This window comes from Pangasianodon hypophthalmus, chromosome 11, assembly GCF_027358585.1.
Source record: "Pangasianodon hypophthalmus isolate fPanHyp1 chromosome 11, fPanHyp1.pri, whole genome shotgun sequence".
In the NCBI taxonomy this organism is placed as follows: domain Eukaryota; kingdom Metazoa; phylum Chordata; class Actinopteri; order Siluriformes; family Pangasiidae; genus Pangasianodon; species Pangasianodon hypophthalmus.
Window position 1 is genome coordinate 1,688,035 of NC_069720.1, and position 15,322 is coordinate 1,703,356.

Genomic DNA, 15,322 nt, shown 5'->3' on the forward strand with positions numbered 1-15,322 from the left:
TTTAAGAACAGATTTTGTTTCATCACCTCTTAGAGCACTTTCACACCCATGAGTCCATGATATGCGCGAAATTCATACTTTGCTTACTTGCTTTCTCACGGCACAATAAATAACCAAAAAAAAAAGGAAAAGAAAAATTGGCTGAGAAGGGTGTAAGGCACAGCGAACAAACTTTTGTCATGTTTATAGCAATCATAAAAATCACCTGAGCATGGACAGAACACAGAGCTGGTACTCAATTAATGATTAGATAATTATATGAATAATGAGTTTAAAATGTTGTACGAGTCATATCCGGCATTTATTCGCTCAACATCTCACAGCTCTGGCCTTCGAGTCTAGAGGCTCAGTTTCGCAGCTTGAATCTACCAAGAAGCTGCAACGTGAAACAGACGGCATGTTCGATTCACTTCCTGCAGTCGAGCCGATTCAGCGGTGAATCACTCTCTCAGTGAGATGGAGTTTGTTTGGTTATTTTGGTTCCCAGCAGATTGTGATGGTCGTCAAAAATCGCATCTCCAAACTGCCAATTATAAGTGAGCTAACTTTAGAAATGTAGTAGGAAAGTGCAAAGAAGAAGGGAAGAGAAAGGATATAAAGAGTGAGGAAATGTGAGCGATCGAGCGCTCTTACCGTTTGCATGGACTGGAATGGTGCGGCGTTAACGTTGATGCCACTGTGCAGGGGTTTGGAGACGGACTGGAAGGCCTGGGGCTGGGACGACGGGGCAGGGGGCTGCTCAGACGACAGGGGCATGGACACCTAAGAACACGGATAACGGAAAATCAACATCAACACAGCAGAGCTCGCAAAATCGCTAGCCTGACGTCCCGGGGCTATTGGGTCATCCAGTCGGGCTACCAAAATGTTTTTCCGCCCTGCCTGTCGGTCTCTCTTATACGGAGGAAAAATATATTTTTGCAATGCTTTTGCATTCTCTCACAAATTTGGTCGGTTAATTATGTTGTATGTAATTTTCAGGCATCGGGGAGCCACTATGCGGGGTATCGAAATCGCGTTTGAATGCGCGCTCGCTTTCAACTTTCACTTTGCGATCGCGCAAACTGTGTATCAGTAGCCGCGTTTACATGGACACTAATAACACTAATGATCCGATCGTAATTGGACTAGAAGCACAATCAGATTTAAAAAGTCACATGTAAAAACACGTCAATCGGAATGAATTGGCCAAAAACGATTAAAATTTCATTCGGATCGTAAAGGGGTGGTTTAAACCTTTTCTAATCCGATGGAGAGGACGTGTAAACACTTCATCGGATTGAAAATGAAACCAGATAGTTCTGCGCATGTGCAATGACGTACAATTCACGTAATGACGTATGACGCGCCTCGTCTGTGAAGTGGCACAAGACGACGCTGTTCCACCGGTCCTTGCTTCGGACCCTCGTCCACAGACGCCTTGTTCTGGACTCGGGAAGGGGCATTTTAATTGCTTGATAAATACACGCAGTACCGCACAAAACATCACGCGCTCGTCGTCTTCTAATTAGCAGCTGAAATAGGCAAATGTTAAGTCTGCTTTTTAAAACGAAGAAAAGAAGCAATGGCGAGAGAGCGGCTGCTTGTATCTGCGTGTTGGAACGGCGGGAAACGTATATTCGTGCACTGTGCGCATGTCAGAAGATCAAATCCGATTCGGTCACGTAAACGCGCATATCAACCCGATTACTTTATTCAGCGTTCTTGTAAACACTGCGATCGGATTAATCAATCTGATTGATTTCATTCCGATTGAAACAAAAAGTGTCCGTGTAAACGTGACTAGTGACGCTCGTCCTGTCAGTCATTACTATCCTCACGTGATAAGTGAAATCTCCCGCAGCAGGCTTAAACGTGTGATAGAGATCGCATGCGCAGTGGAGAAAAAATAAATAAATAAAAAAAAAATCGCTGATAGTTATGTGTTGATATTTCAGATTCAGAATCTGACAGACTGAATATGTATACATATATGTATACAGACTATATATGGTTTTTACAAGTTAATAGAAACTTCAGTTCAATTAGAACCAAATATTTGTAGCGATGATTGTAATTTGATTATTTTATACGATTGTTATATGTGTTTTGAAAATGTTTTTGATTGATTTGTCTCCTTTACAATATTCTACATTAAAAATAATTTTTTTTTTTTTAAATTTGGGCTACTTATATTCATTTCGGGCTACCAAAATCTGAAGAGTGCCTGTCCGAAGGGCTACCAGGGATTTTGAAATTTTGGATAAACGTCTCATCTCCACAGCTGTACACGACACACGGAGTAAATACCTGGAGGGGGTCGATGGGGTCGGGCTGAGGCCGAGGGTCTGTGCTGTGAGGGGGCTGGTAGAGCGGCGGCGTAGAGGTGTACGCTTCGGTGGGAGGGGACACCATGGGAACCTGAACACGAAAAGAGACGAGGTTTTAGAGACTTATCGTAAGGAAAGCTTTTTTTTTTTTTTTTTTTTCTGCACCTCTCTCCAGATCTTTCTACTTACTTGTGTTGGTTCTGGATGTACAGGGACTGTGCTGTGTTGAGGGAGTCGGGTTTCTGTGTGAGCTGCACAAAATCAAGAAGCACAGAATTTCAAAATAAGTCTCACACACACGTGCACTAACCACTAATAAATGGCAGAAACAAAATGGCTGCCATGTTTCAGAATGACAGATCTTTTCTGAGTCGGAATGTCATTACTAGGAAGGAAATTGCTTGTACCGTTTTATATGAAAGCTTCGTGAGTGGAAAATATGACTCATTTGTACCAGCTGCGTTTTGGGCGAATATGCAAATTTCCGTCTTTACCTGGAGCACAGACCATCTGTGCAGACTTCATAGGCTGAGCAGATACGATGGCGGGATCCAGAGGCTGTCCGTCAAACTCCAGCATGGAGTCCTGCCAAAAAAGAAAACAAAACAACAAAAAACAAAGATTTAGAAAGCACATGGAGCAATAATTTGACTGTTTATCATCACGTGACAAGCTGCTGACCTGCATGAAGTTGTAGGTGCCCTGCATCTGTGCCATGAGGTCCTGCACAGCCTGCTTCCTGACCAGCGGGTCAGCCGAGGAGGGAGGGAGTACGGGGGCGAGCGAGTGGGTCTCCGAGCTCACGAGAGCCGGGCTCATCGATGAAGGAGGCTGCTGAGGCTGAGGAGGCTGCGGCTGCTGCTGCTGCTGCTGAAGGGAGCTTACGATCTGTACAGACAAAGAGAAATTAAACACTGACGAACAACTAGTGACCAAAAGCCTAAGGTCGTTTTCACACTTGGCCTGAATACTCTGCTGCGGACGGATTCTGGGTTCGTTCAGGAGTCGGGGCTCGTGATCTCAAAGATCTTTTTCCCCCCCAATAAAAAATGTGGATGGTTTGAATAATTCTATACGTCACTTTTGCTCATGCAGCTCAGCAAAATCATACTTCATACGTTTACTGTTTATTGCAGGACAAAGCAGAGTTAATTGCGGCTCTCCAGTCATGTCAGAGTGTGGCTTTGTGTTAGACACAACAGAGAATCATTTCGTTTTCTTCTGTTGAGCTTCCTGTCTTTCGCGATGAAACACTCAATAGTGCTGATTAGGGACGTCACAAAACAGATATATTAATTAGTGATCGTCATGTTATTATGCTGATGTGTCCGAAACATCGAGGGCTTGGAATTACATTTAAATGCTGGCCGTTTCACATATTGCAGAGTGTAATAGCTTTGGGAGACGTAACAGATGCTGTACGTATAATTGAGCTCCATGACGCCTCTGATGCAACACAGCTCCATCTAGTGACATCATCCTGACGTGTGCAGCTTTAATAGTATACATGTAGGCCTACGCTATAGATTTAAGGATATAGCAGCCAGTATTTATATTAAGATATTCTGTTAAAAAAAGCATTAAACCCAAGCCTAGTGCTGTTTTTTTTTCCCCCCACCACTTTAGCTCAACACTGATCAAATGTTCGAGTGAAGCCTTTGCGTTGAAGCTGCTCGCAATTCCACATTCTTTCCGCCCGTCTGCATTTGAAAGCGTTCTTTGCTCTGAATATCGATAACACGTTCCATCTCCTCGGCTAACCATCATCACTCTTTCCCTGCCACGATGAAACTTGAACCAGGAAGCAATGTGGGAAGTAAAAACAAGCGCCTGAGATTGGTTTCTCTGGAACACTCGAGGGCTTGGAAACAGTTTTCACACTCCACTAGACAAACCGAACACTCAGAGCAAACCTCAAGTGTGAAAACGAGCTAACGTACAGATGAAGATCTCACCTCAGAGCTCACAGCCCATTCCCCTCCCTGCTCTTTTTCAGTACTGGTGTTATAAGTGGCTTCTGGAATGAATTTTCGGTTTACAAACTGCAACAAAAGGGAGAATGTTAAGCACCAAAATGACCGAACAAAGAAACAGAGAGACAGAGAGAGAAATATAAATAAATGGATAAAGGAACACTGATCCCAACCTCTGTTGCTTCCACTTCGATGGGCTCCGTGAATTCTTGAGTGACCGACCCTTCTGTAAAACAAGAGCAGAACCGTAAACACCAGCACCAGTCCCAGACTCATCATTACAGTCATTAAGTACGCAGCGATGATTCATACCTGGCTCCGCCGGCTGCTCCTCGCACTCCACTGACTCGGCAGGAGCAGGAGCAGGCTGCTGCTGCTGCTGCTCCACCTCCTCCTCCTCTTCCTCACACACTCCGTTCTGGTGCGTTTGCGTCTGGTCGAAGTAGCCGCTGAGCAGTATCTTGTCCAAAGTCTCCTTAAGGGCCTTGTCTGCAAAACAGAAACGGGTTATGAGTGCTTATAACAGACCATTAAAAAAAAAATAATAATAATAATATAAAGCAAAAGTAGGGTCTCATTAAGGTTCCTCGCAGCATTTTCCTATTCAAAGAAGCCTCCCAGTTCTGCTTCAACACCGCCAGCCACACTATTACACACTCCGACTCAACACCGACGACTCGGAATTTGGAGCCATCGCAGTTCTTACCACAAAAAAGAAAAAAAATAAATTAAAAAAATCAATTCCTGGATGAAAGAACGGGCATTTAGAACGAAATCTTTCCAGGGAAAAATGAGCTGAATCCACTTTAAAGTGAAAATGTCATGACTGCTTTTCTAGAGGGCCGCAATATAACGAAATGAGCATCCTAATAAGTTTTCAGCGCTGCAGTGGCATGTTATGGAACCACATTAGACCATTTTTCCACTGCAGGAATGTTTCGCAACTCAACTTCACCCTCTTTTCCACGATTAAAAAAAAAAAAAAAAAAAAAAAAAAAAAGGGGGGGGCCATACTTCTACTTCCCTTCAGCCGCTTTTTAGTTTTCAGTACTTTGGTAATATCTGATGAATTTCAGCCTGCCAACACCAATGAGGAATAAAGTGTCGTCCTGATTTATCATCAACTCTAACATCATTTGTAAAAAGTTGGACTGCTGCAGCCCTATTTAATTTCAATAGCCAAAATGCCAGTGGATTTCTAACAGTTACTTTTATAGATTTTATAATCACGTTAAAAACGTTCTACGTTTACAGAAAGGGACAGAAATGTGAAATGGAGGACGGAGGCGGAGCTTCCAAGACTTCCTTCGCACCAGAAAGTTCAAAACAACTATATAACAGTCAGTCGTTCCAGACTCATACTCAAAGATGAAGACGATGACTCCTTTGGCGTATTTGAGTGAGAACTCGTATCAGCATACGCTGTTTACAGAACGACCAATCGTATCATCGTTAATAGCTAATAATAAAGAATTCTTCATTATTAATGTTCTCAAGTGTTGTTGTGCCAGGCTTGAGAATAACAAGCAAGTGAAAAACTTTTTTCCGCAGAAAACCTCCAAGTGATTGGACTGGGAGTTAAAAATCCAAGTGATCACACGTACAGGATTATTTCTCGTCCTTACACGTTCATGTCTTGCAATGGATGCACCGATACGATACTGTGCATTAAACACGACCTCTAACTCCGGATCGGTACAAAGATCTCGGACGTGAACGTGTCATTAGACCTCTGATGAAGGAGGAAGTGAGAACGCTGCGTTCTTAAGCACCGAAGCTGGACGATATAATGAAACAAGATCGATATTGTGATAAATTGTCACAAGATGCACAAGAGGTATCGCAAGTACCGTCAGTATTTTTTAATTACAAATACAAACTCACAAGAAGCTAATTTTGTACAGAATCTTTCAAATTGTATACCAGACCTCATCATTTCAGGCATTTTTAAATGAGTCACTAGTGTTTTGCGTTATTCGCGGCCAAAACAATGTTCCTCAGTCATTCCTGTTTGATAACATTTCTGAAAATACCAAATAAAGCCGGATTGAAGAGTGAAATTTGACGACAGCTCATGAGAGTTACAGTGTGACTCATGGTGGAGCTGAACCTGCCCATCCTTCATGCCCGCAGGCTTTAAGATCTGACCACGGGCACGATGCCCAGCTGCTGACTCAGCCGAGAGGAACAGCTGGACCTCCTCACTGGAGCTGAGCAGCTCGGGGAAAGGCTGCATGACTGATGGCCTCCAGAATGACCGTTAACCTTCACTATACACAATTACTAGCAGTAATCGATACTTATGAATTTTCCTTTATATTTAAAGGGATGATGTGAGGACTTACATGTGGTTCCTGCCACAGCTTTGTCTCTTCCTTCCATCAACTCCCACAAATGCACGGACGCCTCCTCAAACTGATCGGTCAGCCTGCGAGAGTGAAAGGAACAGAGATAACCGTTATCAATCCACCTGAGCGTCTGAATTTAATCTGGAGACGCAGACAGACATCTTAATGTACGTTTTATCCAAGATGTGCTTTGAATATTTTTTTCCTCGTCTCCCTTGGCTCGTCTTGAGGCGATTTATGAGACAGATCTGGCAACGCTGAGAGACGAAACGTCTAAATCGAAAACATTAGGGAGCTACTAAAGCAATCAACGTTACAAGCAGGGCTGGACGATGCGCTGCCCTCATCTGAATATCGTGATATAATTATGTCATGATCTCTGTATCGTGATATTAATAACCATGTTTTTTTTTCTTAAAAATTGTACATTTTCCAGCAGTTTTTAATTTCCCACCTTTTCAGGGACAGAATTTAGTAAGTTATACATCGTGATACGTTTCGTGTCTCGCACAAATGTCAAGTATCATGATTTGATGTTAGGGCTGGACGATATAACGAACTACAGATCCGTTTTAAAATCAGGGAGAAAGAGAGGAAAAACAAACAAACAAAAAAAACCTAGACTCTCAATAAAAAGGTAACGCTAGATAAGAAATTAATTTATCCAGTAATATGTTCAGAGCAGGTTTGAATTTATGATTATAGTTTATAAATGAAAAAGGGATTGTATTAATATTAAGAAAGAAACAAGCGAATTTGGTAAAATCATCAAAAACAGATCTTAAATTTTTTTCTTTTATTGCATATTTTGAACTTGGAGGATTTTTTTTTTCTTTAGGAAGCTCCGCCGCTAAACTCTGTAACGAAGAGAAAAAGCTTTTTACCTGATGTTGGGGTCCCTCTCAGGGCCGACCAGCTTGTAGAAGTCGTCGAGCCCCGTGAGCTCGGCTTCGGTGAGCAGAGGCCCATCGTTCCCTCGCTCCACCTGCCTGAGCTCCTGCCTCACGGTCTCCTCGCCGAGCTGGTCCAGAACGTACTGCACCTCCAGCACAGCCTTCAGGCGCCGCTGCTCAGCCTCCTCGCGCTTCAGCTGCTCCCGACGCGCCGTCTTCTTCACCGCCTTCTGGATCTGCACGAGGAGAACGAGCGCAGAGGGAAAAAGGTCACGTACGGAGAGGCTTGTGTAGCAAAATAAAATCGAACAAGATTGAGAAACTGCATCGGACCTCGACATTTAAAGACGAGAAGCTCTTCAGCATCTCCCGGGCAAAGTCCAAGTTGTGTGCCACCTCCTGAGCTTTGGACAAAGCTTCCTGCAAAATAAATAAAATAAAGTTATTAATGGATTAGAAATCGATACGCAAGGTTTTAAACAAAGACATCATGCTGCTACGAAAGTTAAACAGGATCGTTTTTGTTTTAGATCTAATTTAAATAACGCTCTAAAGTGTAATGCTGCTTTCGAGTAAAACTTGGAACGCCGACTAGGAAATACCAAATGAAACTTGGAATTCCTGCTCGGAATGTCAGGAAGGTCTCCTCAACCCTGAGTTAAGCATACGGCGTCATGTCAAAGTGGCCACTCGCACCGTCAACTGTAAATAAAATCACCTTGCTACCTTAAACAAGTTGATAACAGCATTTAATTTTGATTACTTAACAGTTTTGAAAGTAAACACATCATAAACTCATGATCAGTAATGTTAGCTGGAGATGAACACACTTTTTTTTTTTTAACCTCCTTGCTCCCTTCAACGCAGCGAGCTTGCAAATTCCAAGTTGAGACTTCGGAGTTAAATCAGGAACGCAGCATAAGCGTTCAGTGCCAGCTTTAATTTGAATCTCTGTGCAGGAAGTGGAGCTTTTCTATTCTGGGCGATCAAAGTAACTGGACATTTCACTGTCCAACATTAGACTTGTTATTTGCTCTGATGAATAAACTAGAGTTGGTTTTAGAGTTATTTGAGTCTTATCTCTAAATCCGAAGCGCAAACACGTGCAGCTGCAGGCCAAGACGTCTATAAATATGAAACGTTCAAAGCGCAAACGTTTGCTGCTGAAAAAGAAAAAAAAAATCCTTCATTCCCGAAGTAAACTGCTGACCAGATCAGACGCATCAGACAGGAATCGGGCATTAACAGCATCTCAGAGGGCTGGAAAATGTGGAATAGCGTCGTTATTAATCCTCAGGAACAGAAAGGCCGAATGGGTAAAGGGCTCAGAGTGAAGAAATCAGGAAACGGTGGAGAAAAAGGAACTGCACATGATGCAAAGCATCACACTTTATCTGTGAAATGTGGTAAAGCTGCCAGCTGAACCGGCTCACTCGGTGCGACGCTCGACAGCAGACGCGGGGGGAAGGAATAAAACGATGTTTAACACTTAATTTATCTTTCAGCCATTTCATCTCACATCAGACACATGAAGGGAAGGAGTCTTACTTTTTCTTTTTTTTTGGGGGGGGGGGGAAAAATGCAGCTGGCTGGCAAACTGAACCATCTGATATCACAGTACAAATATGCGCGAACATGCGTTCACACTAGCAAAGTGACAAGTCGCTTACGAGCGTGGACTCTCTAAAGGTTTTTAACGCTGATCAGATTTATCATTTAATTCCAGACAATAAGGTAAAAACTCATTATATTTCACACCGTCACTCAGTAGCGTGTGAAATGTTTTAAATGCTCGAATCTGATTGGTCTATAACGGCACGGCTCGGACAGCAGTTCTGTTAGTATCCGTGAACGACAGGTTTATATTAACGCCTTCTTTCTAACACGTTATGGTTTCTATAGTAACAGCTCGTACACAGGGACGTGTACTGCAGACGCTCCACATAATCTAAGACTAATAATAAACGGAATGTAAAAAAAAAAAAGGGTTGTTTAAGAAAGTCAACTGTACAATCGGTGATGTGGTGACTTTTTTTTTTGGTCAGGAGACATTTACAGAGTGCCGCAGGGATGACGCAATTTTGTAGGCCAACAGGGAAGTTGTCTGGTTTCCTCGACAAAAAGCTGGCAGGATTTTTTCCACTGGCTTTTGGATTATTGCAGAAAATAAGCGCCGTGACCCACAAGATCAAGTTCAAGATAATAGTCACAAATGAACAGTAATGAATTTTGAAGCCTAGATACAATCAAAAGAAGTAAAAAGGTAAATATTAGGCTATAAACGAATCACGTCACTGCTGAGCTTCCGACTGCTCTTTCGATCTTTATTTAAAAAATTTATCAGGATGAATAATTTCATGAAGAGAAGAGATTCATCTCTTATTTCTGGATGAATGTGTGTGTCCATGTTGCATTATTCTGGAGAAAATTCCATTTGTTTACACGTGCATCTCTGTTGGATGGTTTTTCTTTGTGGTGTAAAGATGTTTTATTTATTTAGCAAGTTTAATTTGGGTTCTGTAGTTTTGATAAAAGTTTAAAGAATAAGTATTTTTTGATAAAACGTGCCTCTAGGAACTCTAAAGCACCAAAAATTCATCGCATTGCGTAATATATAATACAATATAAGACACTACAATTGGAAAATACTATAAATTAAATACTATAGAACTACAAGATGGAAAGTTTGAGCTGAAGTAGTTTGCGAAAGGAGACGAGTTTTCCTCTTTGGTGTGATGACGTTTAACGTCCACGACAACTTCTGTAGTCCTGTTTAGCCACGTGTCAGCAACTGCCTTTTACAAGACACGTTAAAGGGGGAAAAAACCTGACGTATTACTGATGTATTTTACGTCGTAGAATAAAACGTGAAAATATCTTGAGCTTGTGTTAACCACAGACCTTATTTCAGGCATTTAACCAAAAACCAATTCAATATAAAATTATAAATAAAAAATAAATAAATAAACATTGATTTAGGGACGACGGAACCGGAAGTGCAATAATGCTAACTCATTTCTGGGTTTTAGGACTCATTCCTGCAGCACTCTAAAATTTATGGAAGGAGTCTCCAGTGTCAGCACTTTGTAACCGTCATGGACAGAGAGAGAGAGAAAGAAAAGAAAGAAAAAAAAAAGAGAGAGAAAGAGAGAGGGAGAGACACACACACAGAGAGAGAGAGAGAGAGAGGGAGAGGGAGAGACACAGAGAGAGAGAGAGACAGAGAGAGAGAGGGGAGAGAGAGGGAGAGACACAAAGAGAGAGAGAGAGGGGAGGGAGGGAGAGAGAGAGAGAGGGAGAGAGAGAGAGAGAACAGAAGCAAATGTTTATCGCTGCTATAACGTAAGTGAGAACAGGAACTAACTCGCATCATTAAATCTAACTAAACTGTTAAAATGTGCGACATGTCGTTCATTAATAAATTAAACATCGCGATCTTTGACAGATTGCTGTAGTATAAGCGAAATAAAACACTCCAGACCGCGCAGTTAGACAAAAATACCGTAAGCCACTTCAGCAATGATCTGAACCTGATACACACAACATACCTATCGTCATAATTTATTAACGATATATTCAAGCAAATAAATAAATAAATAAAAATAAATTTCTCACAGCTTCACTACACATAACTAAATAAAGAGAAATGATGAACTAAACACACAAGACTAATACAAACCAGCTGATCCTGATTTAGCCGCTCTCCTTTGGTCTTCCGTGTCTTGTAGTCTTCCAGCTTGGACTAAAAACGAGGAATAGATTCATTAGTGGTCTCATCAAATCACTAAACATCACGATTCATAACTACGACATGTTTACAGTAAACTTAACATCCAGACTGTAAAGAAATAAAAAAATAGGCTTGTTTAACCACATTTATTTCGCTGTAAAAGGTTTAGATGACGTTTAGATGACGGTTTAGGTTCGATTTGACACTTCGCTGCAACGCCTGGTTTCATCTTCTCAAATCTTTGCTTTGTGCCCTTTATGTCTTTCAGCATCTTTGAGTCGAGTAGATCGCCAACGTGAGACAAGAGGAAGGGGGCGGGGCTTCAAAAGAGAGCTTAAAAAAATACATCTGTCAATCATTCAAAACGCGCAATCTGATTGGCACATCTGAATTTTTTTTCTCTTCTTTCCAGTTTAAAAAAAAAAAAAAAGACTATTGTTCCTATATAAGACGCATGTAGGTTGATGGCACGTCGTTTATTTTCCTCACAGCTTCTCTCTCTCGACAACGTGACATCGTTGATCTTTTCTACCTCTGAAACGGTTACAATTGTGTTATATGCTACGTGCTTAAAAGTTTGTGCACCCCTGACCATCACACTCGTTTGTGTTTCTTAAACGTCTCATTCCAGATTTATTCCCCGTGTGCATTTGCTGTTATAATGAGCTCCACTCTTCTTCTCAATCTTCTCTTTCCACTAGATGTTGGAGCGTGGCTGTGGGGATTTGTGTTCGTTCAGCTACAAGAGCATTAGTGAGATCAGACACTGATGTTGAGTAAGGAGTCTCCAGTTCCAGTTCATCCTAAAGGGTGTTCAGTGGGGTTGAGTAAGTTCAGGGCTCTGTGCAGGACACTCGAGTTCTTCCACTGCAACCTGAACACACCATGGAGCTTCATGGAGCTCACTTTGTGCACAGGGGCATTGTCATGCTGGAACAGGTTTGAGTCTCTTCGTTAAAGTGAAGGGAAACAGAGACTTTTTATACAACTGTGTGCTTTAAAGTTTGTGGGTAACAGTTTGGAGAAGAAGCACATACTGTATGGATGTGATGGTCAGGCGTCCAAACTTTTGGCTGTATAATGTATTTAACGTGTGTCATGTGTCTTGTCTGTCGTCTATCTGTTGATACCTTTCTCTTCTCCATGTTGCGGACCTTCTTCTCGATGATGCTCAGCACTTGCTTCAGGGCCTCGGTGGGAGCTGATACGGGAGCAGCGCCCAGCTCTGGACTGGAGGACTGAACAGCATAGTCACCAGTGGTTGCAGATGGCATCTAGAGAGAGAAACAGAGGCACAAAGAGACACAAAAAAACATTAGATCATTTATATTTCATATCCATACACATCTACATCTATTGATAAAAATCGTCTTCCTGAGAATCGCCCTGTTTTAATATTCAATCACAGCCCTATCAAGGCATGCATTTCTTTATTAATTAATTTATTAATTTCCACACAGCTATGGAGGAACGCTGCTGGAAATGGGTCAATGAAATGGATGAAAATGCTAACGCTAAAGCTCAGAGACGCTGGCCGGATCCTGCAGGGTGTGGGCCGGCTAATCTCCTGCCTCCACCGCGGTTTACTCACCGATCACAACATTAACTAATCCGTTTTAATTATTAAAACGTTTCCTCGGTATCTGGGATCTGCCTTGAAACTCTCTCTCCTTCCTTCCTTCCTCCTCTTCGCTCCATCCTTTCTTCTCTTTTCGATTGCTAACGCTAGCTAGCATAACCGCTAACCATCAAGCCTACTACATAATTAGCGAGAGCGAGCGCGTTTGATTATGCTAATCAAATCGACGGATGTAGCCAATCAAATGCTAAAGTAAAAGTAAACTCAAATATATATATATAGAACTATTACACGATAAAACTCACTGAAATTTCATCAGTCATCATCGTTGAGCTAGCTCATGCTAACACCACACTGAGATAAGCTAGCTAAACTGTGCTATGTTATGCTATGCTATATGCTAGGCTAGGCTAGGCTAAGCTAAGCGGCATGAACTCGACGTCGGCTCGAATGGACTCGGCAAATTCGTCGTTGATTCATTCTCCAACATTATTCTTACCTTTACTTTCAATATTGAAAGAGATGTCAAACCTCTCTGTGTGTTTGAACGTTTATTTTTCGAATGTTGCTTGTTTTTTTATTTTTTTATTTTTTTTAAGGATATTAGCCAGCTAAACACGTTCCAGACCGTCGGCCTGCCCGGCAACTACAAAAATCGCAACTACCCCACTGAAGGATTTATATGGCTGAAAAAGGACCCCGTGTGGGCTGACCTGACAGCGCCTGACTGTATTTCATTACAGAAATATTTTATAAAAATATTTTCACGACGAAAACGTGATTCTTTTGTTTAATATTTTTATTTCTGTATTTAGTTATTTGAATATACCAAGCAACGTCGGAGTTTAAAATGTGTGAATTGAGGAAACGAACAGGCATCGGATTGAACACTTCTATAGATATAACGTTTCCACCGAGATCCGATTACATTATTACTCAGGCGCAGAGCGTAGAAAGATCTAGCATTTATATTTATACACACAGTCACTGCTACAGTATTGTTTAATTTATCAGCTCACTTTCTACTTCCGGTCTTCCGTTTCCCCAGTTTCAGCCATCACTCTTTCATTTTACTGAACATTAAACCCCTCTACAGAGAAAACATCTGCATTCACTAAAACTACTGTAACTGCAGGCAGAGGTAGCCAAGAGTCTGTGTAACTTCATCTTTCTTTCTTTCTTTCTTTCTTTCTTTCTTTCTTTCTTTCATCCTTCTTTCTTTGTTTCTTTCTTTCTTTCTTTCTCAGATTATCTCTAGTTTTCTGATTATCTTAAAAATAAAATGATAAAAAAATTATAATTAGTGCTTCTTTCTTTCTTTCTTTCTTTCTTTCATACTTCCTTCCTTCTTTCCTTTCTCTCTAACTTTCTTTCTTTCTTTCATCCTTCCTTCCTTCTTTCCTTTCTTTCTTTCTCAGATTATCTCTAGTTTTCTGATTATCTTAAAAATAAAATGATATAATATCATATATAAAATGATATAATTAAAAATAAAAAATTATAATTAGTGCTTCTTTCTTTCTTTCTTTCTTTCTGAGATTATCTCTATTTTTCTCTTTTTTATTTATTTAATTCTCAGATTATCTTAAAAATAAAATGATTTTAAAAAAATGATAATTAGTGCTTCTTTCTTTCTTTCTTTCTCAGATTATCTTTATTTTTGTGTTTCTTTCTTTTTTACTTATTTAATTCTCAGATTATCTGTATTTTTTATCATTTTATTTTTATTAATTAGTGCTTCTTTCTTTCTTTCTTTCTTTCTTTCTTTCTCAGATTATTTTTAGTCTTTCTTTCTTTCTTTCTTTCTTTCTTTCTTTCTCGGATGAAGTTAATTTTTTTATTCTCAGATTATCTTTATAATTTTTTTGCCTCTCTCTCTCTCTCTCTCTCTTTCTCGTCTTAACACATGTAGTCTCACTTTCTTCCGCTAGAGGGCAGAAGAGGACTGTCCCTCATGCAGCAGTGTTAGAGTGTTATTATTATTATTGTTATTATTATTATTATTGTTATTATTATTGTTATTATTGTTCAGTGTGTGGAGAATCAAATAACTGTAATAATATTTGTCTCCGTTGGGTTTTCAGGAGTTTTATGTGATAATAAAATGTTAGCATCAGTCTCTAAACCAGTGTGTAGATGTAAAATATCATCTTTCCGAAGCCGCAGCAGTTTTCTGTCCGCAGAACCACCAGAGGAACACTGGAGCGGATCGTTTCTCGCTGTTTTATTGAAATGTTTATATTCATCACGGCTCTGTGGCTGGAATAGAAAATATCAGAAGGATGATTTGTATGAGATGTTGGTGTATCTGTTTCACGGTTCAGCGTGATGCTTGGCCCCCGGACTCACTCAGGCCTGCGTTTAAAGTTCCTCAGAGTCACCGCAGAGCTCAGAAGAGCGAGAACCCGTGTGTGTGTGACGAGTCTGGAGTTTATTCACTCTGACACGGAGGACAGATCGCTTCATTTTCTCAGCCACTAAACACATTTG

At 40.8% G+C, this 15,322-nt stretch overlaps 1 protein-coding gene across 1 annotated transcript in view; it reads right to left on the reverse strand.

The window, feature by feature from the left end:
- caprin1a (cell cycle associated protein 1a) overlaps positions 1-13,492 on the reverse strand; it is a 19,755-nt gene extending 6,263 nt beyond the window's left edge. The window contains exons 1-14 of the mRNA XM_034308641.2: positions 13,332-13,492; positions 12,384-12,527; positions 11,203-11,265; positions 7,857-7,943; positions 7,515-7,759; positions 6,628-6,710; positions 4,595-4,771; positions 4,456-4,508; positions 4,265-4,351; positions 2,991-3,197; positions 2,804-2,894; positions 2,499-2,560; positions 2,290-2,400; positions 634-762 (exon numbers count right to left, since the gene is read on the reverse strand). Of these exons, the coding sequence (XP_034164532.2) occupies positions 634-762; positions 2,290-2,400; positions 2,499-2,560; positions 2,804-2,894; positions 2,991-3,197; positions 4,265-4,351; positions 4,456-4,508; positions 4,595-4,771; positions 6,628-6,710; positions 7,515-7,759; positions 7,857-7,943; positions 11,203-11,265; positions 12,384-12,527 (1,539 nt within the window). The 5' untranslated portion in view covers positions 13,332-13,492. The remainder of the gene's footprint in view (positions 1-633; positions 763-2,289; positions 2,401-2,498; positions 2,561-2,803; positions 2,895-2,990; positions 3,198-4,264; positions 4,352-4,455; positions 4,509-4,594; positions 4,772-6,627; positions 6,711-7,514; positions 7,760-7,856; positions 7,944-11,202; positions 11,266-12,383; positions 12,528-13,331) is intronic.
- Between the last annotated feature and the right edge of the window lie 1,830 nt (positions 13,493-15,322).